This window comes from Miscanthus floridulus, chromosome 16 (assembly GCF_019320115.1).
Source record: "Miscanthus floridulus cultivar M001 chromosome 16, ASM1932011v1, whole genome shotgun sequence".
In the NCBI taxonomy this organism is placed as follows: domain Eukaryota; kingdom Viridiplantae; phylum Streptophyta; class Magnoliopsida; order Poales; family Poaceae; genus Miscanthus; species Miscanthus floridulus.
The window spans coordinates 111,107,644-111,134,228 of record NC_089595.1 but is presented as its reverse complement, the minus strand read 5'-3'; the positions used below and the strand labels follow the sequence as shown (position 1 = coordinate 111,134,228).

General features: G+C 45.1%; 2 protein-coding genes across 2 annotated transcripts; both read left to right on the top strand.

Annotated features, from left to right (window-relative positions):
* The first annotated feature begins 7,461 nt into the window (after window positions 1-7,461).
* LOC136511282 (uncharacterized) lies at window positions 7,462-7,902 on the top strand. Its single transcript, XM_066505408.1, has one exon. It carries the CDS (start codon window positions 7,462-7,464, stop codon window positions 7,900-7,902), a length of 441 nt encoding a protein of 146 aa, XP_066361505.1.
* A 5,593-nt stretch (window positions 7,903-13,495) lies between these two features.
* Window positions 13,496-15,025, top strand: LOC136513833 (uncharacterized). Its single transcript, XM_066507808.1, has 4 exons — window positions 13,496-13,622; window positions 13,684-13,761; window positions 13,821-14,132; window positions 14,205-15,025. Exons 3-4 carry the CDS (start codon window positions 13,968-13,970, stop codon window positions 14,898-14,900), a joined length of 861 nt encoding a protein of 286 aa, XP_066363905.1. The 5' UTR covers window positions 13,496-13,622; window positions 13,684-13,761; window positions 13,821-13,967; the 3' UTR covers window positions 14,901-15,025.
* The last annotated feature ends 11,560 nt before the right edge of the window (window positions 15,026-26,585 follow it).

The following is a 26,585-nucleotide window of genomic DNA, read 5'->3' as shown; positions in this document are numbered from 1 at the left end:
CGTCCGAGGCACGAATGGGGGGGGCCCGTGCAGAACCGTTGGTGCTATCCAATCGAGAGATGTCTAAAGACTATTCGCAAGAAATGTGGAAACAAAGGCATGATTGAGGCTTCCATTGCTGAGACATTCATTCATGAGGAGGTGTCAAACTTCACAACAACATACTATAATGAGAACCTTCCTAGCGTGCATAATCCACCCGCTCGGTACAACAAGGACGAAAATGAATCGACCCTTAGCCTTTTCAAAGGGCCACGCAGGAGAGCAAGTGGAGCGACCACAAAGACCTTGAGCTATGAAGAGTGGCGCAAGATCATACTCTACATGTTGACCAACCTTGATGAAGTGGAAACGTATCTGGGGTAAGTTCTCAATGAACTTGTTACATACTCCGTAACTTTTGTACATCCAACAACATTGTTCCTTATCGGTGTAGGGAATTTTTTGATGAATCCTGGCATCATTCAAGGCCACCTTCTGACCATGAACGAGAGACCCTTCTTCAACATGGTTTGCCTGATTTCATTACATGGTTCCAAAAAAAGGTACCGACCAACTTAGCTCTTACTAAGTTTGACGTTCCAGGTTGCCTGATTTCATTTCTCTCCTGCTTGAACTTGCAGTGCCAAAGGGATGTGTCTATAAGTGCTAAATTACGATAGGTGGCCAATGGCTTTGACTATAAGGTCTTGTCATTTAATGCTTATGACGTGAATGGATATCGCTTCCACACAACAAGGTACGAGCTGAGTCGTCCCAATCCAAGGACCACGAATACCGAAGTATTTATGCCCGGCATTGATTAGGAGGAGTATTATGGGACAGTTGAAGAAATATACGAGCTCGACTACCGTGGTTCCAAAGCACTTAATCCTATCATATTCAAATGTCAGTGGTTTGATCCTACAGTATCGAGAAAGTCCCATCAACTTGGGATAGTCGAAACTCGATAGGATTCCTTCTATCCAGGAGAAAATGTCTATATTGTGGCTCAACAAGCCACACAAGTTTATTATTGTCCATATGCTTACAAAACCGACCCACATCTTCAGAGTTGGTATATTGTGCACAAGGTATCACCACACGGTAGATTACCTCGTGCCAAACCCTGATGATTACAACTTGAACCCAAACACACGTGACGGAGAGTTCTATCAACAAGAAGAGGGGCTACTAGGGATGCTTGAGATAGACTTAACCGGAGAGATCGAAATGGAAGTAGACGAGGAATGGGTTGTTGACGAGGACGTTGCAAATGAGGTGCATGATCCAAAGGACTTGGAAATGCTTGACGGACTACGACTAGGCAATGACAACGATGAGGATGAGGCTGTTGATGATTTGGACAATCTTGATAGTGATGATGATACCTATCGTCCAGATAATCCCGATCATGAAGAATATTAGAAATACATGTAATACTATGTTATTTTGTAATTACATTTTCTTTATTTTGCATCTCTTACTAAGTACGTCTTGTTTATCTGTACTTACTGGTTTACTCTTTTTAATTGCAGGTGATGGGGCCCACTAGGAGGAGCTGCCCCTCGGTTTACGCCAACCGGAGGGACATGGCGGTGGCTGAGGAGGCGGAGGCGTCAGAGAGGCCGAGGAGGCTGAGAGGTAGGCCCAGGCGGGAACCGTTGACTGACCACGGGCGTGGCTCCTCACGCGACTCTGTGCACGATGACGACCTTCAACACATGGTGGACGGGGACAGGGGTCCACGGACGGAGGACGAGGAGGCGGTTCCAGCGATGGAGGACGAGGAGGCGGCGACGGTAGGGGGTTCCACTTCCTCTGGTACATCGAAGCCTTACCAGCGAGGTCCTGCAAATCTCCCAAAGTGACCGATACCTGTTGAGAGGCGCCCACTGATTGCACCCGAGGGCGATAAGTAAGTAACTTCATATGTTCTTCATTTGATATGTTGAAAAATCATAATAACAACTAATAACTATTGTGGACCACTTATGCAGGAACTGGGTGCTTGTGGACCAGGCGGCCCCGGCACGCAATGTGAATGGCATCTTGGGACTTCTATGCAGGGAACACTTCCCTGGCCTGGTTAGGAAAGGAGATCAGGATTGGGAGTTGGCCTGGATGTTCGACCACTATGCCCTTCATGCAGGATGCTCCAGATCATAATGGCATCCGCTGCAGAAACAAGGCAGATCGGGTGATTAGGGAGTTGTGGGTAAGTCTTTCTTGCACTACATTCCTAAATTCCTCGCATTCATTGGACATTCTTGAAATAAAATAATGGATACCTCGTGTCTTTATGCAGGACTTCTTTAGAATCTAGGAGGGATAGGAGAAAAGTGCGTATCAGGTGGCTTACGCTTCCTGTAAAAGGCGTGTCACGGACTTGCACTACGAGTCCCGCCTCCAGGCCCACATAGACTACAACGCCAAGTTCCTACTCAGGCGTGTCAACAAAGAGGAGGCAAGACGGATGACGTTGACAAGGGAGTAGTACATACAGGTAAATACAAACCATGAATATTCATTTCTTTTGAGATTAAGTATGCCTAATTTGATCTTCTGATATGTCGTCTACTTGATGTCCTGTAGGCGATTCCAAGCTAGTGCGCCACCCACTCCGATTGCTGGGAATATATTGTGGACACCTGGTTGGATGGGGACTGGCAGAAGAAGCACGAGGAGGCCCACGACAGGCGTTTGCAGATGCCAGGTGTACCTCACCATCAGGGCAGCCGCAGCCTCAGCAAATATGCAAAGGCATATGTAAGTCTCTGTCATTGCTCTAATCTAGCCACACTCAATTCTGCATCATTTCTAACCACATGTTGCTGTCTTTCTCGTAGTCGGATGCACACGGTGGCCAGCCAGTTGGTCAACTCAAGGCATATGCTCTGGCTCACATGGGCAAGGCGACGGCCGACATCGAGTATGACCCAGATGCCCGCTTGAGGCGTACACCAACTCCAGCGTCCACACCCGCCTCTCTTTGTACACGGAGGCGGCAAGGTCAGTCCATGGGCCGGGCTACGATCCGAGAACCGAGGAGCGCCTTGATCCTCAGCTCATGATGAGGGTGGGGCAAGGCAAGAAGCATGGGCGGTTCTAGATTGGCGACGACGTCCTCGACACAACCTCTACTCCTCCTCTCCACCAGCTCCGAGCAGCGAGCACGAGCTCAAGCGTGCCCATACGCCAACGGCCGACCGTGGTGTCGGCACTCCAGGTAAGCATTACTGTTTCATTCGTCGTTCTTTGACTTTTACATACCTTACCTATGCATTATTAAAACATTAGGGTCAAATGCTGCAGGCCCAGGTGTAGGAACTGCAGGTCGAGCGGGAGGCCGAGCGACAGAGGCTACAGGCTTTGGAGGCCCAGCGGGAGCAAGATCAGCGGCAGATGGCCGAGATGATCAAGTTCATGCAGCAAATTGGCCAGCAACAAGGTTGGGCGATCCCACAGACGCTGCTTGCTCTAGATCCACCTCCACAATGTCCTGATTCTACCCCGATGAGTATAAGTACGAAGTTTTACTTTCTATGCTAAAACTTAGAGAAACCTAGAGAAACCTAGTGGTGGTGTGGTGGTCATGGTGGTGGTGGTGGTGTGGTGTTGGTGGTGGTGGTCACGGTGTTGTGGTGCTCATGGTGGTGGTGGTGGTGTGGTGGTGGTGGTCATGGTGGTGGTGGTAAAGTGTTGGTGATGGCGGTGATGTGGTGGTGGTGGTGGCGGATATTTATCTTGCATATTTATCTCTTCTCTCGTCGCTCATGTGCAATCTCTTCTATTTTGTGCAGCATCAATCGGGGGCGGCGTCGAACCACCTCAGAGGGTCGCCGGGATCGCACGTTGGGCCATCCCAACCCGGACCGTCGCCGTGAGCTTTAAATGGCAACCGTTGTGATATAATGCACTTGTGAACTTTGTGAACTATGCTTGTGTGTTTGGACTTTGGACCTGGAAGTTGAGATTGTGATACTTGTATGCTATGTTTGTGTTTATGGTGGATTGTGATATACATTTGTGTGATATATAGTTGTGTTATATATATATAGGATGTATATCTTGTTTGCAACGATGGAAGACTAAAAACCAAAAAAAAATTGAATTTTTTCACTTCTTTGCCGAGTGTCATGACCATGACACTCAGCAAAGCTGGAAATCTGGGACACTAAGCTTCCCAGCTTTGCCGAGTGCCATGGGCAAGACACTCGGCAAAGAAAATTAAAAAAAAATTGCTTTGCCGAGTGCCTACCTACAGCACTCGACAAAGAAAATAAAAAAAAAGAAAACAAGCTTTGCCGAGTGCCAGACATTTTTAAAAAATAAAAATAAAAAACACATTTCTTTGCCGAGTGCCGACGCGTGGCACTCGGCAAAGGGGCCGTCACAGTGACCTGACCGTCATGGCGGCTTTTCTTTGCCGAGTGTCGTCGTAGCACTCGGAAAATCCTTTGTCGAGTGCCCGATATGCGGCACTCGGCAAAGAAGCATTTGCCATAAAGGGATATGCCGACAGCTTTTTGCCGAGTGCAGTACTCGGCAAAGGCTTTACCGAGTGCAAAGCCTTCTTTACCGAGTGTAATTGCACTCGGCAAAACACACGTCTGCTATAGTGATATATATCTATATCTAACCAATGAAGCAAACACCCAACCAAAAAATCAAAGCATATCGTATGTTTTGCCAAAAAAACATAGACGAAACAAATCATGAAGCGGGCAAGGAGCGTGTACTACTCGCCAAGTTGGCAGGGGCAGCTCCACCATCCACTCTCAATCGTCAGCAAAACGAATGCAACCAACAAAGATCAAACGGCCAACCATACTTATAAGCTATATTTTTTTGAGCCAATAAATATTATTTTTTTCTCTCACCAAATCAGTCAATAATACTTTCAGTCATGGTTTATCAACCAAACAAACCCAAACAAACAGAGCATTTAGAGCTCCTAACAACCCGCAGTGCGCCTCAGTCTCGGCACCGCTGCACCATGGGAGATGAGTGCCTCCGGGGCTCCGCAGTCCCGCGCACCCATGCGCTTTCCGGCTTTCGCGAGCTTGGTCGTGCCCTCCCCTGTGCGTGCTTCAAGCCCCGCATGCTCCATCACACGGCCATGTTCAGGTGCAACTCAACAGATGGTTCCGTTGCGCTTCTTGCCATAGCGGCAGAGATGGAGGAGCACACAAAAAAAACTCCTAAAGCTGGTAGAGATGCCGGTTGTTGATATAGTTCTGATAAGAAACAAAATATAATATTTGCTAGTATATTACAAAAGGTAAAAAGACAGAAAAACCATCAAACTTGAAACAAAGACTGGAATTAAGTAAGCAATAAAAACATAAAGCAAAAGCAAAAGTTTAACCTATCAAACTAAAAGCCAGCAAGATATATGTACAAGAGAATGTTGGCCGTCCGGTATTCAGCTTGACACATTTTTCTCGGACGCATCCAAGAGAACATGGCTTATATGACCACAATTTATTGGATATAAATCCAAGCATACTATCATCCTGCAAAGTAGAGGAGTTAGGGTTTAAAGATCAAATTTTGCAGAACAATACAGATATTTTCAACCCCACGCACTTCTATCATAGAGAGAACAATCTAAGCTATACACTTCAACCAACCACCGTGTAACTCTCATCCTCCATAGATTTTTTTTTTTGTATTTCTTCAGGATGTCCGCAATGCATCCGATCGGATCTTTAATTAATATTAAATTTAAAACCAGCTTGATAGCGTCCCAACTCTTCTTTAGACATGTGGCAACAGAGCTCACTCTTTTTTTTTATACGGAAATGCTTACTTCCGAGCGCGCACGACCTAGTCGTTCGGAGCACACACCTGTCGCCGCTGTCCAATGCGCGCGTCGCGAGCGTCGTGGCCGTTAGATAAGCGTGGCCGCCGACGGAGAAGAAGCCACCGCCCGCGCCCCACCACGTGTCCGCGCCCCACTCGCCCGCGCTTGCGCCGACGAAGAAGATGGCAGCGGCTAGGGTTCCGGCGGCCCGCGCCACCCCCTTCTTCCCCAACTCCGGTGGTCTTAGAAGAGAAGGGGCTCGGGGCAGGTAGGCCGGCCAGACGGTGGAGACGGCGGGAGGGCGGCTTTAGGGTCCTGGCGACGGTGGAGGCAGACGGGCCAGGTCGGGGCGGGGGCACCCATGGCCATGGCGGCAGCGTGAGGGTGGGGGGATGGGAATTGAAGAAAGAGGCCGCCGCAGGCTCGCTTGGGTTTTGTCAGAGGTCTGAGGCCGAGGAGGCGACGTCGCCGGATCTGGAGGGGGTCGAGGGCGGCGGCAGAGGCGACATCGCCGGAGCCAGGCATGAAGAGGGCGGGGAAGAGGCAGAAGTTGGGGAAGAGGCGGGGGAGGAGGAAGACGAAGGAGGCATACGAGCGAAAGTCGCTGCGCCTGCTCACACGCACGGTAGCAATATCCTTTTTTATATACTAATTATGGATTTCATTCTATTCCATCCCGTTCTGTACCGGAACTCGGGAGAGAAAAAATCTCGCCGGTCGGCGGCCACGCGCGTCCTACCAGTCTGGCCATCGGACACGGCGACGATCGAGAATACAATCCGGAGGCGGCGCACCTGCAAACGGACGCATTCCTTGGCTTTTAACCTAACGCGGACACCGACGATGCTGGGTGGGAGGAGCTCGCGGCGGCGGCGAACTGGGGTCCGGGAGGCCTCGCCGGCCGGCGAATGGCCAACAGCCCAACACGGTGCAACGACTGCAACCTGCTCGCTCGGTACACGCTACGCTACCGACGCCGCTGGTAGTGATTTGATTTACCGTGTAGGGTTGGGGTCATATCGCCCGTCGGATCAAGTGCGCTACACGGAGGCCTAGTTAATTTTTAAGGCCCAAAACAGTCCGTAGGATGTCGAGATACAGTTTACAAGTTTTGCTTAGAGCTTTACGTTAGGATCATGCTCGAATGTTCCAATGGGACAAAATAATGCTCGACCAATCTCAGCGCGGGCCGAGCGGTAGCCATAATCGAGTTGACAGACACACAAGTCAACGCCGGATTGGGAGCTGATTGGAAACATCCCACTTACTACCTTTCCACAGGAAGATTACTGGACATGGCACTATGAAAAATCCAGAATCTTCTCAGTGCGATCAGCTTATCGATTGCTTGTAACAAGCCGAGAGTCGTGGGCGGCTTGGACTGAAGGGAGGCCGAGCAGATCAAATGTTGGCGCTCAGGAGAACGAATGGACCGAGCTGTGGAGAACCGAGGTTCCCTCGAAGGTTCGGGTGTTTTTACGCAGCTTGTTCGTTTGGCTGTGGCTTGCCGTAAACGATCGTAAATTTTCAGCCGGAACAGTATTTTTCTCTCACACAAACCAGCCAGCAGTACTTCTTCACGAACCAGCAACGATACGAACCAGCCAACCGAACAGGCTGGGCGTTTGACCAGACACTCGATCCCAACAGGAGATGTGCGACACCATAGGAACATGGCTCCGAATGCGAGCTGTGTATTGTGCGGTGCTGCTGATTCGTGGAGGCATGCTCTTCTGGAGTGCAATCTGACTAAATGTGTGTGGGCTCTAGAGAATGAGAATATTATCGAATTCCTGGGCCAGCTTCATTGTTCGGACGCCCGTGCTTGGTTAGCAGAGGTTATGAGCTCACTTAAACAGGAAGAGATCACACCGGTGGTTGTTCGCCTGTGGGCAATATGGTTTGCAAGACGCAAGGCGATCCACGAGAACCAGTTCCAGAGCCCGTTCTCGATACATGCTTTTGTTGAACGGTTCATCGGGGAACTTGAGAAGATCAACCAAGGGAGCCCAGAGGTGCGCCTGGTGGCGGCGGCTGTCTCGCGTTGGGTGAGACCTCCGAGTGGCTTGGCAAAGATTAATGTTGATGCGGCGATGTCCGAGAATTCAGGTTAGACAACAGCAGCAGCTGTAGCCCGAGACGATGCTGGCAACTATTTGGGGTCGTCTGCCCTGGTGGTGGAAGGGCACACCGACCCGGAGGTGATGGAAGTCGTGGCCTACTGCGAAGGTCTCGCATTGGCCAGCGATCTTGGCTTGCACTCTTTCAGGATTGCAAGTGACTGTGCCAATGTGGTGAGGAGTCTACTGGACGAGGGGTTCGACAGATACGGACCAATTGTGCGGGAGATCAACGTGAGGAGGAGCTTTATTAGAGCGGAGTTCGTCCATGAAGGACGAAAATCAAATGTCGATGCTCACTTATTAGCTAGAGGCTCTATAAATTTATCGATAGGTAGACATGTTTGATTTTTAGAGTCTCCCGATGAAGCATGTAGTTCTTATGTTATTGAATAAATAAAGTCAGAGCTCCCTTAAAAAAAATCAACGCTCCATCCACTTGGATTTGACGGCAACTAAGGCGGCGCTACGGAGTATAAGCCTTTACCATGGTACTGAACCGTGACACTGCAGCGACTGGTCATGGGTTTGATTGAAGTTGCGAACGTCCATCTTCTAAATGGAAAGCATATATTCAGGGGGTGTTTGATTCGGGGACTAAAGTTTAGCAGGTGTTTAGATATTAATTAAGAGGACTAAACATAAGCTAATCATAAAACTAATTACCGAAGCCATGACTAATTCACGAGACGAATCTATTAAACCTAACTAATCCATCATTACCATTTTTACTGTAGCACCATATTATCAAATCATCGACTAATTAGGTTTAATAGATTCATCTTGTAAATTAGTCTCAATCTGTGTAATTAATTCTGTAATTAGTCTATGTTTAATACTCTAAATTAGTGTGCAAACATCCAATGTGACAGAGACTAAACTTTAGGAGGGGGAAACCAAACACTCCTTAGTCAACCTGTTCGCTGGTTGGTTTCTGGACTGATAAGTCTGACTGATGCTGGTTTGTTGTGAGAGAAAAATATTGTACCATGACTAATAAGTCCTGACTGAAAATAACAAGCGAACGGGCTGAGTATGACCTTGTTGCCACAACTCAAGGGATGAGAGTACTGCAAGTAGTACAAAGATGTGGCAGAGCAGTGTAGAATTGATTTGTCGTGAAATCAGAATCAGTAAAGAAAGAGAGTTTGAGGGGCATGTCTGCTACATATTAGTCGGTGTTGTGGTGTAGATTGAGATGCAAAGGAGAGAGCCTTGGCATGGTGTGCGTGTATCACAACGTGAAGGTGTGTTGAAGCCACTGTTATGATGTTCAGTTGCAGATCAAAAAGAAAAGTAGCAGTCTGAGCAGTCGCAAATCAGTGCATAGATACACACGAGCCATCTTGCAAGTGGTGGCCGGCACATGATTGATGTTCGGAGGCTGTGATGATTAATGAAGAGGTCCTGTTATATACTGTATAGAATAGTAGATTTAGTTTTGCAGAGATGTGATTAACAAGCCATCTCATCAGTGGGCAGATTTTAGGTGCAAGAGAAGAAAGCTTTAGTCACAGATAGGACTCTGGCATGGAGCAGTGGATGCAAGTGGGCCGGTGGAGAAATTTGGCAAATGGCAAGTTTATGCAGAGAAAGAGAACCATGGGCATACGTGGTGCTACATATTAGTAGTAGATTATTAGTTTACACAATAATAGATCAGAGGCACCTGCAGTCTTGGCAAATTCAGAGTCCAGAAAAAGAAGGTATGTTCTGACAAGCAAGGCAATGAGTAGCAGCAGTAGGAACGACGACAAAATTGTTTGGAAATGGACCACCAATGGACAATACACCTCCAAATCAGCCTATAGAGCACAGTTCCTGGGTTCATACCGCAGATTCTGCACAAATAACATTTGGAAGGCGAAAACTGAAAAGAAATGTAAACTCTTCGCTTGGATCCTCATTCAAAACAAAATTCTAACAGCAGACAACCTTCAGAGCCGGGCTGGCCTCATAACGATGCTTGTGCGCTGTGCCATGGACCATTAGAAACATGCTACCACCTATGCCTTGCCTGCCCCTTCGCAGAGGCGGTTTGGAGCCATATTACTTCCTCGGAGCACTTCACAGAAATTGATGTAACACAACAGGCAAACTTCAACACTCTAGCAGACTGGTGGGATCACAGTTTGCGCTTGATCCCCAAAGAGCGCAAACGGGCTTTCAACGGTCTAGCCATCTACACCGTGTGGAACCTTTGGAAAGAGCGGAATCGGAGGATTTTTTAGAACACCCATTCCACGGCCCTGCAAGTCGCAGGAAGGATCAAAGAGATGGTGGATCTTCATAAAAAAGCACACTGTTTTCAATTGCATTAAGTCTTCCTAGTTGTCTAGACCTTGGCTGAGCTCCGGCTCCTCCTGTAAATATAACTCTTTCCTCCTTAATTGAATGGCAGAGCTCCTGCCGCTTTCGTTCAAAAAAAACAGCGGTAGGAAGGAAGGAGGAGAACGTGCAGTAATCCAATGTGTTGATGCAAAAGTGGATCTGCAAACACAAAGGGCTAATACCCGAATTCGATATCCAAGGCGTGCCAGTCGATTTGACCTGTTAATCGACAAGGATGAAGATACGAGCACTTTGGTCCTGACAACAGCGATACGCCCGGAAGTCACGGCCAAGAGGTACTCACGCGGAACTCGAGGATCGCCGAAGGTCGCACTGAAGCGATGCAACTCGCCGAATCAATGAGAACTCATGAGAAAGAAAAATATGCAAATTGACGAAGTCGCCGAAAAGTAAGTAGATGCAAATAGGAGTAAAAATTGGTTTTGATATTGATTGATATATCTATTACATTGCCCCTCACTCCATATTTATACCCTGATCTAAAGAGACACAACCAAACACAACTAGGACACCAAGCCCATATCTAAGGAAACACATGACTCTTACATGAATCATACTCTAACAAATATAGAAAAGGAAATCAACTCCTATCTATTTCCCTGTCCGCCTCAATTACGATGGAAATCTCATCGTCCTCCTTCCCATCGGCATACTCCCTGTTTCATCGGCAGTAGTCTTCAAGTCTTCCTTCATCGGCATCGACAATAACACCTCCAACCTCATCGGCAACCCCCGAGTCTAAATCAACATTTCCATCGACCACCACCAGCTATCGGCAACCATCTTTACAAGCTGGCTTTCATCGGCTATCAGAATATACAGTAACTTTCCCCTTGCCGATTAGTCCACTCCGATCATTTTGACACGTGCAAAAAACGGTGTCAACACATGCCCCCCAATTTCGGAGTATAAAACCATTAATGCTCCGAAATTTACTCCAGATAACGTTTGCCTTCGCCCGATTACCGTAACTCATTCTCCAAGCCAAAACTTGATCTGTTATCAAATCCAATCAAATCTAATCCTGATTCACGCACTTCAGTAAATATCGCACAATCGCCAACCACTCTTGCCTTGATTATGGTTAAGATACCGAAACAATAACCCATCGGCAAGATCTTAACATGATAATGCTGTCATTTTCAGAATTAAAATATCCTGTACCGATATCTCTTCCAAGTCATGATTACTTGCCATCAACTCATCTGTACAATCCCCTGATTATCGTGCGAACAGTTACCATATCCATCTGAACCACCTCGACCTACATGCGCGCGGTATAGAGATAAGTCCAAAATACCCCTACTCCAAGCGGCTTATAAATAGATTCCTCCGGAACACTCGTCTTCTACCCTCAGACTCCAATCTTTGACATTTTCTCTTTCCGGCGGCGACTCCGACGAACAACTGCGCGACCTCAACCAACAAGAACTCTTCTCCAGCGTTAACCTCAAGTCTCCGGCTCGTGCCCCCATCTTCCTCAAGATAATGGCAATCAACTTCGACGTCCCTGCGGTTCGCTCCACTTCCATTACCTTTTACTTTGATTCCCCTAGTTTTTGCAAATCCATACAGTTGGTGATTTTTCCTTTCTTTTGTTCTCCGGATCCTTTAAACTTAGGAACTGCGCAACAAATTAGTTATTCCAACCGATCAGCCGCATGTCCAATGCCTAGGACCAATGGGCAACCCAGATCCAACTGATCTGATTAATGCAGAGGTTAACAGAATCCCCTTTAGAGCCCAAAATTTCTCTCTGAATTTATGGAAAGACACATTCCGATCTTGGCCCAAAACCACCAAAGGGTGGAAAGATTGGTACTTGAGGGTTAATAGATCGATGCAAGTATACTGGGCAGAACGGAAGTTAGACCAATGCATTAGGCTATCTATTGCCGATATGCAGAAGAATGAATCAATGATGATTGCAGCTGCTTACTTCTGGTCAGACACAACAAACACTTTTATGTTTGGACATGGCCCAGCTACTCCCACACTTGCCGATGTCCACATGCTCACTGGCTTGGATATTTCAACTGCCGATGAAGGCTCCATCTATGGTAGAAAATCTGAATATAGGGTGAATACCCGCAACATCGGCGGTTGGACGGGATACATTCAAGAATACCAGAAGACCGGGACACTTAACCAGAGGGAACATGCCACATTCTTGAATATGTGGTTAGAAAAATTTATCTTCTGTGGTCGATCAGTAGGACCAACCAACGCCTTCCTCCCCGCAGCTGAACTTTTGGCTAATGGTGTAAGGTTTCCTCTTGGCCGATACCTTCTGAGCTCCACTTATCATCTTCTTCATCAAGTGTCTCAGAAACTTTTGCTTGGCGAACCCATCGGCAACCTAGGAGGCCCGTGGTGGTTTATCAACATGTGGCTGAATGCCCATATGCACAAACGTTTGCAATGGGACTTTTTTGCCCAACAATTCCCACGAGAAATTGCTGAAGACCATGTGCTCGGGGACGATGAATCGGCAACACGCTCACCCCTCAATTTTGGTGAAGCCATAATTGTCCTTCCTGGAACAGAGGCCAATGAAGACCAGATCGGCAGATTCTTCCAAAGCTTCTACAATGGTCTTTCTCGTGATCATAGGGCCTGGGTACCTTATATTGACGAGGAAAACAGATTCCCCCTTCTTTTCAACTTTGCCGATGACACCCTGAATCAGGATAAGGAACTCATGATGGCCATCATTACTCCCAGGGCAATTCCAGTAAATACATTTGGTAGCGGGAAAAACACCAACATTACGTATGAATTTTACAACCCATCGGCAGTATCCCGTCAATTGGCTTTTGGGCAACTGCCAATCAAACTTTGCTTTGCCGATGTGATCAAACCCAGGGAAACAATCACCTGTGGAACAGATTGGAACAAGGTAGTACAACTCTCCCCCGATGCCGATACTACAGATGTTGATATATCCACCTGGACGCCAGTATCCTTCATCACCGAGTCATATAAGCAATGGTGGCGAGAGTGGAAGGAACAACTGTTTGCAACTTCTGCTCACACATATCGGCACATGATCGACCCTGAATATGCCATCCCTGACGACGCAGTAAGTTTCTTTTAACTCCCTTCTGCTTTTCCCTTCATATATCAGTAACTGACTCTCTTATGACAGGTTAACAACCCAGCACCATCTGTGAGCAAAAGTGGGAAACCCTTCGATCTTCAGCCTGTTTCCCCGATATCATCCGATCGGCTACAACGCCCCCACCTTAACTGCTTTGACTCACCAGAAGATCCGTACCAAGACCATCACCTCTAAGTCCAAATTGGCTACAGCTAGGGCCACTCCATCGGCTGCTGCTACAACCTTGGTCAAGGCATTCAAGGTAACAACCTTGTTTATTTCTACTTATGCCGATCACAAACTGTATTAACATTAATCATCAGGGGGTAAGAGCTGCTGCTGGATCGTCATCGGCAATTCCTCCGATATCAAGCACCACTTCTTTTGACAAACCTTCAGAGGTATCCTCTTGACTTCTCATTTTATCTGTTAAATATCATACCTTACACTTGTTTTGCAGCAACAATTGGGTACATCGGCAAGCGTACCAGATATCCAAGCTTCACAACCAACAAGTGCCGATGCCCCCCAGCCAATCGTTGCCGATGCCCAAGCAAAGCGCAAAGCTTTAACAGATGCTGAGGCACAGCCAAAACGACAAAGGTCCATGCCGATCCCTACATCTGCCCCAATGTCATCGGTCATCATACCTCAAGAGCCAACCACCGATGAAGTCACAGAGGATATCCCATCGGCAAGCTCAGCCGATCCCCCACACGGCATACTCCAGGTTGCTTCCTCCAGTCAAGCACAGGAAATTGCCTTGAAACAGGTAAACCGATTAACCTAGCTGATTTACAATACTCATACTTATCCTTAACTGACCTCCTTTTCTTTTCCTCAGGAACAAGACTCCCCAAACAGCCTATTCTCCTTTGCTATTGACGTCTCTGACGATGATGGAGAGGAAACAAGTTCTTCCCTTGCACTGGGAACAATATCGGCAGAAACTAAGTCCAAGTTGGAAGCTCTCCTGAACTTGCTACAGCAGGATACCGCCCAACTGGTAGATGACTCGGACCCCGCAAAGGCAATTTTCAAAACAATCCGTGGCCAGGTCCCTGCCGATGTTGAAGAAGTACTCTTCCCAGCAGCCCATTTAGAAAGCCGCCAACTACAATATCAACGGGCTGCTCAACGTATTGCCGATAGAGCAGCTCAGGCTCAACTCAAAGAAGAGATGCTACAACTGAAACAAATTGCCGATGAGAAGCACAAGGGCATCGGCAACTTGCAGACTTCGGGTGCTGAACTTAAGCAGAAAATCTTGGATTTATCGGCAAGGAAGATGGCTCTATTGGCTGAATTGAAAGAAGTCGATGCAGCCTTAACTCATGCTCAACAAGAAGAAAGCCAGCTACCCAATGCCATCAAAGCCCTTCAGCAAGAAAGAGATATCCAGGCTCGCAAAGCTTTGGCCATGAAGAAAAAACTCAAGCCTGTGGAGGGTGCTGCCGATGACGATATCAAAGAAATGGAGGAAGCCGACCAGATTCGCCTGCGTGCGATATTAGCTATCCAATCCTTGTTGAACTTGTAATCTTGTTTATTGTATCGGCACTTTATGAGACATTGACATCCTTGCATAATTCTAGCCGATAGGACTGTTATCGGCACTTATACTTTTATGCATCCATCCAGATACTAGGGTAATATTTCTTTAAATATTTTCCATTTAATGCTCTGGGAAACACAACCCCTTCGAGGGTTTCTAGAATATATGCGTTACCAGGAACAGACTGATTTATCCGATATGGACCTTCCCAATTAGGAGACCACTTTCCAAACTTTGAACTTTTAGTCCCAATCGGTAAAATCAATTTCCAGACCAGATCTCCATCGGCAAACTCCTTTACCTTCACCTTCTTGTCATACCATCTGGCTACTCTTTTCTTATTTTCTTCGATGCTAACTAAAGCCCTTAACCGATGACCCGCCACATCTTCCAACTCATCCTTCATAAGAGTATTATAATCATCGGCTGTCAGCTGATTTTGAGAACGTATTCGCCTAGAGCCAACTTTAATTTCCCAAGGCAATACTGCATCGTGTCCATATACTAACTGATAAGGCGTTACTTTGGTTGCACCATGACATGACATCCGATATGACCACAAGGCTTCATTTAATACTGTATGCCACCTCCTAGGATTTTCTTCAATTTTGCGCTTAATGAGTTTGATGATCCCTTTGTTAGAAGCCTCAGCTTGACCATTAGCTTGAGCATAATATGGAGAAGAATTTAAAACTTTAATTCCCATACCTACAGCAAACTCATCAAATTCTCCTGATGTAAACATAGTGCCCTGATCGGTAGTGATAGTCTGAGGAATACCAAATCGGTAAACAATATGCTCTTTCACAAAATCAATCATATTAACCGATGTCACCTTTTTTAAAGGAATTGCCTCAACCCATTTTGTGAAATAATCGGTAGCAACCAGAATAAATTTATGTCCTTTACTCGATGGCGGATAAATCTGACCAATGAGATCAATAGCCCATCCCCGGAACGGCCACGGTTTGATTATAGGGTTCATAGCCGATGCAGGCGCTCTTTGAATATTACCAAACTTTTGACACCCCTGACATCCTTTAAAATATTTAAAACAATCTTCAAGAATAGTCGGCCAATAGTACCCATTCCTTCTGATCATCCACTTCATCTTGAAAGCCGATTGATGCGCCCCACACACTCCTTCATGAATTTCACCCATCAAGCTTTTCGATTCATCACTGCTAACACATCTAAGTAAAACTCCATCTATAGTTCGATAATATAATTCATCATCGAGGAGCACATACTTGGTAGCTTGGAACCTTATACGTCTCTCAACCTTTCTATATGGATCCTTTAAATAATCGACAATCTCCTTCCTCCAGTCATCGGTATCAACTGCCGATGTTAGCACTTCCTGAATAGGCTGATACCCTGAAGCATGCTGAGCTAGTCGATTAGCTTCCTCATTATGCAATCGAGAGATATGTTCAAGACGAAAATCTCTAAATCCTTTCAACAATTGCAAACATCTTTCATAATACGAAATCAAAGCTTCACTTCGGCATTCATAAATTCCAGCCAATTGATTTATAACTAGCATAGAATCACCAAAGATTTCAACAGCATCGGCACGTATCTCCTTCAGTAATTCTAACCCTTTTATCAAGGCTTGGTATTCAGCCTGATTGTTTCGTCGACTGTAGCAACAATCGGCAATGAAAACTCATACTTCCTTCCTTGAGGTGAAATCAACACAATGCCGATACCTGCTCCTTCACCGCATGTGGACCCATCGAAGAAAAGTGTCCAGGGAGCAATCTCCAGAGAGTCCACTGTATTACAATGCTGAGTGACGAAATCAGCCATAACTTGCCCTTAACTGCCTTAGTTCGATTCGTAACGTAGTTCAAATTCTGATAATGCTAAAATCCACTTGCCGATTCTACCACTTAATATCGGCATCGACAGCATGTACTTGACTACGTCGTCTTTGCATATGACCGTACATTCGGCAGATAACAAATAATGCCTTAATTTGACACAAGAAAAGTATAAACACAGACATAATTTTTCGATGGCCGAATACCTCGTCTCAGCATCCACTAATCTTCTGCTCAAATAATAAATAACACGTTCTTTCCCTTCAAATTCTTGAATAAGAGCTGAACCGATAACTGTATCATCAGTTGACAAATATAACCTGAAAGGCTTCCCGTGTTGAGGTGGAACTAGCACTGGAGGATTTGTTAAATATTTCTTAATTTCATCGAGGGCTAACTGCTGCTCAGCTCCCCATACAAATTCCTGATCGGCTTTCAATTTAAGTAATGGACTGAAAGCCTTGATCTTACCCGACAGATTAGATATGAATCTTCTAATGAAATTAATCTTACCGATCAAAGATTGCAATTCAGTCTTATTGGCAGGAGCAACCACCTTGTTAATTCGCATCAATAGACTTCCTACTGATTTCGATGCCCCGCTGATGCACCATAAAACCCAAGAATTGACCTGCCGATACACCAAATGCACATTTATTAGGATTCATCTTCAATCCATGCTTCCTTGTGCACTCCAGTATCTTTCGTAGATCGGCTAGATGTTTTGTGATATCTCCAGACTTAATCACCACATCATCAATGTAGATCTCCACTAATGTGCCGATGTATTCATGAAAAATAAAGTTCATAGCTCTTTGATAAGTAGCACCGGCATTTTTCAAGCCAAACGTCATGACTATCCCACTCAAACAACCCTACATGACCTGGACATCTGAAAGCAGTCTTGGGAATATCTTCTTCAGCCATGAATATTTGATTGTAACCTGCATTACCATCCATGAAGCTGATAATTTGATGTCCGGCTGCAGCATCAATCAACAAATCAGCAATCGGCATTGGATAGCCATCCATCGGTGTGGCTTTGTTGAGATTCCTGAAATCAATACAAACACGAAGTTTTCCATTCTTCTTATAAACAGGAACCACATTAGAGATCCACTTCTGCATATCGACACTGCCGAATAAACTTCGCCTCAATTAATTTAGTTATTTCGGCCTTAATGTCAGGAAGTATATTAGGGTTGCATCGGCGCGCTGGCTGCTGATGTGGCCGAAATCCAGATTTGATAGGTAACCGATGTTCAACTATCGATCGGTCTAATCCAGGCATCTCAGTATAGTCCCAAGCAAAACAATCTTTATACTCTTTTAACAAATCAGTTATTTGCTGCTTACACTTGGAATCTAACTTAGCACTAATAAAAGTAGGTCTTGGCCTATCGCCATTCACCAATATCTACTTCTACTAAATCATCTGCCGATGTGAACCCTTGACCTAATTTTCCATCATCGGCAAACCTATCCATTAAAACTCTTCTTCAGAACCGACTGCTTGGATCGGTGGAATTTCATAATCAGCAACTCTAAGGAACTCTTTTTCCCAAGCTTCTCCTGATATGCATTTAGTTCGCTCATAAGTATCTGATTCTGCCGATGCGATGATATAAGAAGAATCACCAGGGACAACCTCAATCTTATCCCCAATCCACTGTACGAGGCATTGATGCATTGTAGAAGGAACACAACAATTAGCATGAATCCAATCCCTCCCTAGAAGCAGATTATATGCACCCTTGCCATTAATAACAAAGAATGTCGTCGGCAAGGTTTTGCTGCCGATGGTCAATTCAACGCATACTGCCCCTTTAGCCGGTGACACATTGCCTTCAAAATCCTTCAGCATCATATCGGTTTTGGTCAAGTCTTGATCTCCCTTACCAAGTTTCCGATACATCACATAAGGCATAATATTAATCGCAGCCCCTCCATCGATAAGTACTTTAGATACAGGCTGCCCATCAACTCTGCCTTTCACAAACAAAGCCTTAAGATGCTGTCTCTCGTCATCGGTAGGTTTCTCAAAAACAGCCATCATTGGATCTAGTGTCAACTGAGCTACTTGATCAGAGAGAACAACTTCTTCCTCATTATCAGATAAGTGCCAAAAACTCCATCGGCAACATGAATACCATATTAACATCTGCCGATGGACCCTTATTTTTGTGTTTTACCTGCCACTGCTGATGACCGGACCTCTCATTGGAGGAATTTTCCTCTTGGTATAAATCCTCCTGACGCTCACGTTGCATCCTCCTTCTCTGCTGTCTTTGTCAGACCCTCCGGGCACCATCGAGGAAACTTGGTTTTCCAAACCGGCTGATAACAGGTCCTAGTTCGATTCTACACGGCGTATATTAGGGTCCCTGTAGAATATTTCCTCATCGGGAACTCTTGCATTTGCCATTTCCTCAAGCTCCTCTTGATTCCTTGGAAAATATCCAGCGCGTTTACCAAGCCTTTCATGTACACTAAGTCTGCCCCCCAGCCGATCATGCACTGATGCTCTGCCTCTGATCGGCTCATTGATAAATAAACCCTGATTGCCAGGTTGAAACCTCCTTTCTGACCGATTGACCCCATAATAACCATTGCACTCAGGGCAATTTTCAACAGTTGGCAATTTAATACCTTCTTCCCAGCAATGGATGAAAAACGGGCACCTCCAATGATCTTTATGCCGATGCCATTCTTCCTGACGTCTCTCTTCTTGCTGTTGTCGATATCGGTCATTTCGCTGACGCCAACCTCTCCTGCTGCCTTCGATGAGTAATCACAATGCCAGGTCGAGGAGGATTTTTGGAACTACTGCTTTCTCCCAGCAAGCCCTTACTTTTTGCATCATCGGTAGTTATCCGATGTTGGGGATCTACTGACGCGTTTTTCTCAGCAGCCTCTGACGTCAATACCTTTAGTCTTCCCTTTGGCCTCCAACATATTTGCTGGAAAAGGGTGTTGATCAATTTTCATCGGCTTCTGGGCCTTGGAAGTACCAAACTTAATTCTCCCAGATTCAATAGCCGATTGTAACTGTTGCCTGAACACCTTGCACTCATTTGTACTGTGTGAAGTTGCATTGTGCCATTTGCAGTACAAGATCTTCTTCAACTCTTCTGCCGATGGGATCACATGATTAGGTGACAGCTTAATTTGGCCCTCTTGAAGCAGAAGATCAAATATTTTGTCGGCCTTGGTGATATCAAAGGTAAACTTTTCTGGCTCTTTTTGACCAAAGGGACAAGATATCGGCTTTTTATTCTTAACCCACTCAGCTAAGCCGATAACTGGTTCTTCATCAGAATCAGAATCTCCTACTTCTTCAACAAATGATACTTTTTTACTCCAATTCTTTTTAGGTTCAAAGATCCTAGTATCTTGATCAGAGATCCTTTGCACAAGATGACTGAGGCTTTCAAACTCCTGAGAAGCATATCTGTCTTTAAGATGTGGCAATAACCCTTGGAAAGCCAGATCGGCAAGCTGCCGATCATCCAGCACCAGACTGTAGCACTTATTCTTTACATCTCTTAGCCTTTGCACAAAGCTTTCTACCGATTCATCATTACGCTGTCTCAATTTTACTAAATCGGTAAGCTTCTTTTCATGGATTCCAGCAAAGAAATACTTATGAAATTGTTTTTCTAGATCAGCCCAAGTAATAATAGAATTTGGTGGTAATGAAATGAACCATGTAAATGCCGATCCAGACAAAGATGATGAAAATAATCGAACTCTTAATTCATCTCTGCTAGCTGCCTCTCCACATTGAATAATGAAGCGATTGACGTGTTCCATTGTTGATGTATCATCTTGCCCTAGAGAATTTAGTGAAATCTGGTACCTTGTACCGATTTGGGAGAGGAATTAAATCATATGCAGGAGGGTATGGAGTCCGATAAGAATAAGTATTGACCTTAGGCTTTATCCCAAACTGATCCTTCATAATTTCTGCTATCTTATCGGCCCAAAAAGCATCAGCCTCCTGCTGATGAACTGGCTGAATTTCTACAGGAGGTACCTGCTGATATCCTTCCACATATCTTTGTGGCCCACGATCTCCAGCAATCGGCATATTTGCCGTTACTTGTGGTCCATTAACCTGTTGGAAAGGATTCATCGGCTGAGCTGCTGATGCTTGATTCTGAAAACCAGCTTGCATATGACCTTGTTGAATCCCTGCAACCTGTTGATTTTGCTGAACTAGTATGCTGAACAGGTAACTGTCCTGACCAACCATTATTAGAACTCATCGGTACAAAACTTACCGATGGCTGGTAATTTGCTGACATTGTTGGATAATTATAACCAGCTTGAGGCATAAACTGAACCCCAGTTTGACTCATAACAGGGGCTTTCTGCTAGCATCGGCAGTAAGCTTGCCGATGGATTTGAACTGGGCGTTTGAACCAAAGGCATCTGGAAACCCCCTGGAGTTAGTTCGCACAGTAGTTGCTGTGGCATATTGAGGCACTTGGGCCATCGGCGAAACAGCCGATGGTATAGGAGCTTTTCCTACTACGTCAAACACTTGAGGTAATCCAGGATTGAAAGCAGATGACTCCGGAGGCATACCATATCCTCACCAATTAGTAGGAATCTGGCTATTCTGAGACACAGGGCCTGACATAGCTGATGCCGATAGATCTGTACTAAGCTAAATTCGTCCTCCTGATCGTATCGGTGTAGATTGAATATTAGGTAAACCTGCCGATACTGGAGAAGAAGTAACTTCTGTACCCACAACGGCCGAGGGAGCCGATGGAGTATTGACAGATGCTGGCTCTGGTTGGTGATAGGCAGGCCCAACGTAATGCGGTGACGCTTGTCCTTCTTTGAGAGTTCGAACCACAGCATTATGAACAGTATTGGACAGCACATTGGAATGATTAATCAAAGCATGATTTACTGCAGAATTAACCATCTCTTGAAGTTTACCAGGATTGGAGTCAAAGGTAACCTGCCGAGGCAACGGCAAATCTTGCTTCTGGATGACTTGTCCACTCTTGTTCAGGCTAAACGATTTCAGACAAAGCTGCCTGTATTCTTCTACAGCCTTTTCCATAGCTTGCCTCTGCTCTTCCTTAAGATCTTCTTCGGATACCGCGATAATGTTCCCCGCATCGATCTCGGAATTGAACATACTGATCGGATTGATTGGTCCCACCGGGCGTGCCAAAAGATGTGTTGATGCAAAAGTGGATCTGCAAACACAAAGGGCTAATACCCGAATCGATATCCAAGGCGTGTCAGTCGATTTGACCTGTTAATCGACAAGGATGAAGATACGAGCACTTTGGTCCTGACAACAGCGATACGCCCGAAAGTCACGGCCAAGAGGTACTCACGCGGAACTCGAGGATCGCCGAAGGTCGCACTGAAGCGATGCAACTCGCCGAATCAATGAGAACTCGTGAGAAAGAAAAATATGCAAATTGACGTAAGTCGCCGAAAAGTAAGTAAATGCAAATAGGAGTAAAAATTGGTTTTGATATTGATTGATATATCTATTACATTGCCCCTCACTCCATATTTATACCATGATCTAAAGAGACACAACCAAACACAACTAGGACACCAAGCCCATATCTAAGGAAACACATGACTCTTACATGAATCATACTCTAACAAATATAGAAAAGGAAATCAACTCCTATCTATTTCCCTGTCCGCCTCAATTACGATGGAAATCTCACCGTCCTCCTTCCCATCGGCATACTCCCTGTTTCATCGGCAGTAGTCTTCAAGTCTTTCTTCATCGGCATCGACAATAACACCTCCAACCTCATCGGCAACGCCCGAGTCTAAATCAACCTTTCCATCGACCACCACCAGCTATCGGCAACCATCTTTACAAGCTGGCTTTCATCGGCTATCAGAATATACAGTAACTTTCCCCTTGCCGATTAGTCCACTCCGATCATTTTGACACGTGCAAAAAACGGTGTCAACACAATGCCCATCCATTATGTTGTCTTGGTGAGGTGGAACAGATGAACAAGCAGCCTGATGTTTTACTGCAAATAAAAAAAAAGGATAGCTGGCAGTGTAGGCAGCAGGGCATGTAACGATCTGTATTTTAGAGGTATCCATTACAGTTCAGAAGTATGTTTGGAGATCAGGAGATGGTGGCTCTGTTTGTCACGCGTGCCCCTTGTAAAATGTTTGAAATAAGCAGGGTTTTCAGAGATGTAGGGTTAGTGGATGCTGAAGATGTGCCTAGCGATGGTGTTTTTTTTTTTTTTGTAAAATAGGCTGAGCTATAGGTTAGCCAGCGTGAGTTGTATAATAAAGGGCAGATTAGCATGTTGATTTGAAACATTCAGACTGCACACTTGTCACTGTATGCGAAGTTGTGAACACTGAAGAATGGGCGATCTGGCCAGCTCTGAAATTCATACTTTCCGTGGATGATCGAGTCTAACAGAAGAACACAGAAGAACTTGATCATTAATCTATCCTAGGAATCTGAAGGCATCCAGGGGCCACCGCGACTCCGGGCACTTGGGGTTGCAGCTGGGGCAGATGGCCTGGCACTCTTTCCGTGTGGGGGCGCAGTATTCTCCATTCATGCAACAGTATCAATCAACACCGTCACATAGTCTTAAGACGCAAAGTTTCACTGTGAACTTGCTCCCATCTAATGCCGTGGAGTTGACGACCGCGGTGGTAGTAGTAGCCCTTCCAACCTCAAGTAGCCCTCGACGACCTGCGAATCAAATCCAAGGACAGATCATATGCATGTCGATATCTGTATATGCATGGCATAAACTTATTACTCGGTGAAATGCAAATTAAAGACCAGAAAAGGTTGTAATCTACACATACTTACACTGTGCAGGCGACGCAGAGAGCACAAGGAACAAGAACACAGCCGCCAGGCCGATGGGCGCTGAAAGCTCCGATCCAGGTATATGTATATGTATATTATTATTATTATAGATTTATTTATTTGGGGAATTATATTTATTATTATCTGTATATTATAGATTTATTTATAGTTATTATATAGTAAAGCTAAGCACGGGTTGCTCGGGTTTTATAGGGCACATACATGAGGTACTCTGATCATGATGTATACATACATGGAAACGGCCTTTGCATGATCCTCTGATCATGATGAAAAATAAACAGCCTTTTGCATGATCAGACTCCCTCTTGACATGATACAAGGAAAAGTGAACAGCCTTTGCAATTTTTATTCCTCTATTTTCTCTACTTTTTCTCACGTTAGGAAAGAAACAAATCGTGAACTCTTCTATTTTCCAAATGAAAAAGAAAACAACAAATTGTGGAAGGCGGCATCCAGGCCCCTCGCCGTTTTCTTGTTTTGGTTTCGGCCGAGTTTAAATTATAGATTTCCAAAACTTCTACTCTAAATTTGGTCTCTAATTCTATTTATCAAAGCCTTGTTATCTCTACCACAAAAGAGTTATGAACCTAGGTTCCATTCCTAACAACTCGACTAGCTAAACTAGAATAATAAGCACACAACCTAGGTACACATATAAAGTGCGAAAGCTTAATTGCCTCTCACAAGGTCTAAGCTCTATCAACTAGACTAGCAAGCTAAACTAGAATAGTATAAGCACACAATATAAAAGTGCGAAAGCTCAATTGCCTCTCGCAAGGGCCAGAGCTCCTGATCAGATAACTTCGTGTCGCCCGTACAAGGGCCTTCCCCACATTCGAGAGCTTGTATTGAATCTTGGGAACAAAAGATATCACATTACACGTATCAAACGGCTTACATTAGAGCAACTCCGATAAACTCTTTATATCCTTCCTAATTTATAGGAATAGAGATTTTGGTGAAAAATATGTTCCAACAGTCTCTTTAATTGGATCTCTAAACATAAATATCCTCTACTCCAGATTTCTCATTAGTCAAAGATGAAGAGCGAGGATGGCTCTCTAGAGTGCACAAGAGATGTAGAAAAACTATTGAAGGGTACAAAGATATAGAAAGCAATTTTTACACAAATAACTCTCCAAATTATGATTTAGAGAGTATAAACTTTAGAAAGTCTCGCTCTTATGAGACTATTGCGTGCAAAAAAAATCCAAAAGGAAACTTATCTTTTGTTGTTCATGGAATTAATAAAATGCATGCTTCCCTGCTCATTTTTCTTTATTTTTATTTTATTATTTTTATCTTTTGTGTCCATACTTTCATCCCAAACAACAATCTTTCGATTATAATCTCTCTATCAATGTTTTAGCTCTTATAAAACTAGTTTGGGCCCATATAAGTTTAAGATTGTCGTATCTATGTCTGCCTCCAAGCGGTTTTTCGCAGGTATCATGCACGAATCACCTTTAATAAATAGAGGTACATGGGTAATTTCAATGAAGCACTAATTAACCTTAATAAAAAATATTAAAACATCAAATCTTGGGGACATAAGGATGTTTCAAGATGATGGATTTCAGAAGGTAGATAGACATGAGCCGATGCTCCGAATCAGACGGTTGTGTGGCGGACTGGCATGCCCTTTGCGCCGATCGGTTACTGCAGGGTCAACCGCGGCGGCGGGCACAGCTGCCGCAGTTGGCCTGGCACTGTTTCCATGAGTAGTAACAGTAGCCTCCAGTCTCGCAACAATAGCAGTCTCGTTTGTTACAGAGCCTTGGGACTTCCTCCGTTCGTTTCGCTGAAAAAATAAGTCGAAATATTATTCCGACTGATTTGTTGTGAGAAAAAAACACTGTTTCGACTGAAAAAACGAGGCCAAAATATCACCGTGAACTTTTCCTCCCATCTAACGCCGTGGAGTTGACGGACGCGGTAGTTGTAGCGTTATCGCTTGGGTACCTCCTCATTGCAATTCCGACCTGATCAAGTAGCCCTCGACGACCTGCAAGTCAAATTCATAGATAGACATGCATGCATTGTCACACAAAATATATATGTCGATATCTGTACATGGCATAAATGACATGCAGAGACAGGCAAAGGTTGTAATCTACACACTTACACTGTGCAGGCGAAGCAAAGAGCACGACGAGCAAGAACACGGCCGCCAGGCCGACGCTGAAGCTCCTGGCCGCCATATTGGATCCGATCCTTTAGATAGGGAGCGACGACGTATTAGAATGTTTGTACGTATGGTAGTAAAGCTAAGCAAGGATTGATTGGGTTTTTTATATAGGGCACATGCATGAGGTACTAGTGATGTATAGATATACATGGAAAAATAAACAGCCTTTGCGATTTTGATTCCCTCTTAATCTTTAAAAAAAATGATTCCCTCTTGCCTCTTGCCATGTATGTATATATATACAAGGAAAAGTGAACATCCTTTTGCGATTTTGATTGATTGTTTCCTCTTTTCTATACTCCTACTTCTTTTCTCGCGTCAGGAAACAACAAATACAAATCGTGAACCGTTCTATTTTCAAAAAAAAAAAAAGGCGATCCGGCCGTATGGTTTCCTTGTTTATTAGTCGCATCCTGGGCCCTCGACATCTCCTTATTTTGGTTTGGGCCGACCTTTTACGAGGCCCACCATGCTACGTTGCCGGGGCAATGTGTGCGTGTGTGTGTTTTGACTTTTTAGGGAACCACCTGATTCCATCACGACCGTGATCGACGACATGCACATGCTGGTGCTGGAGTTGCAAGCTTAATGGCGCTGGACGATGGCAATTGGAAATTTGGAACTCGACTACCCCAAGGTTCACTTTCAAGAAATTTGGAACTCTGACACTCCAGCCTTCAACAAATTCGACGTTGCAAAGGGGCGCACCACTGCAAGTCTGCAACGGGCAATGATAAATGTTGCATTTATGTCAGAATATCTCCTGACTTTCCCTTGGATTAGCATCC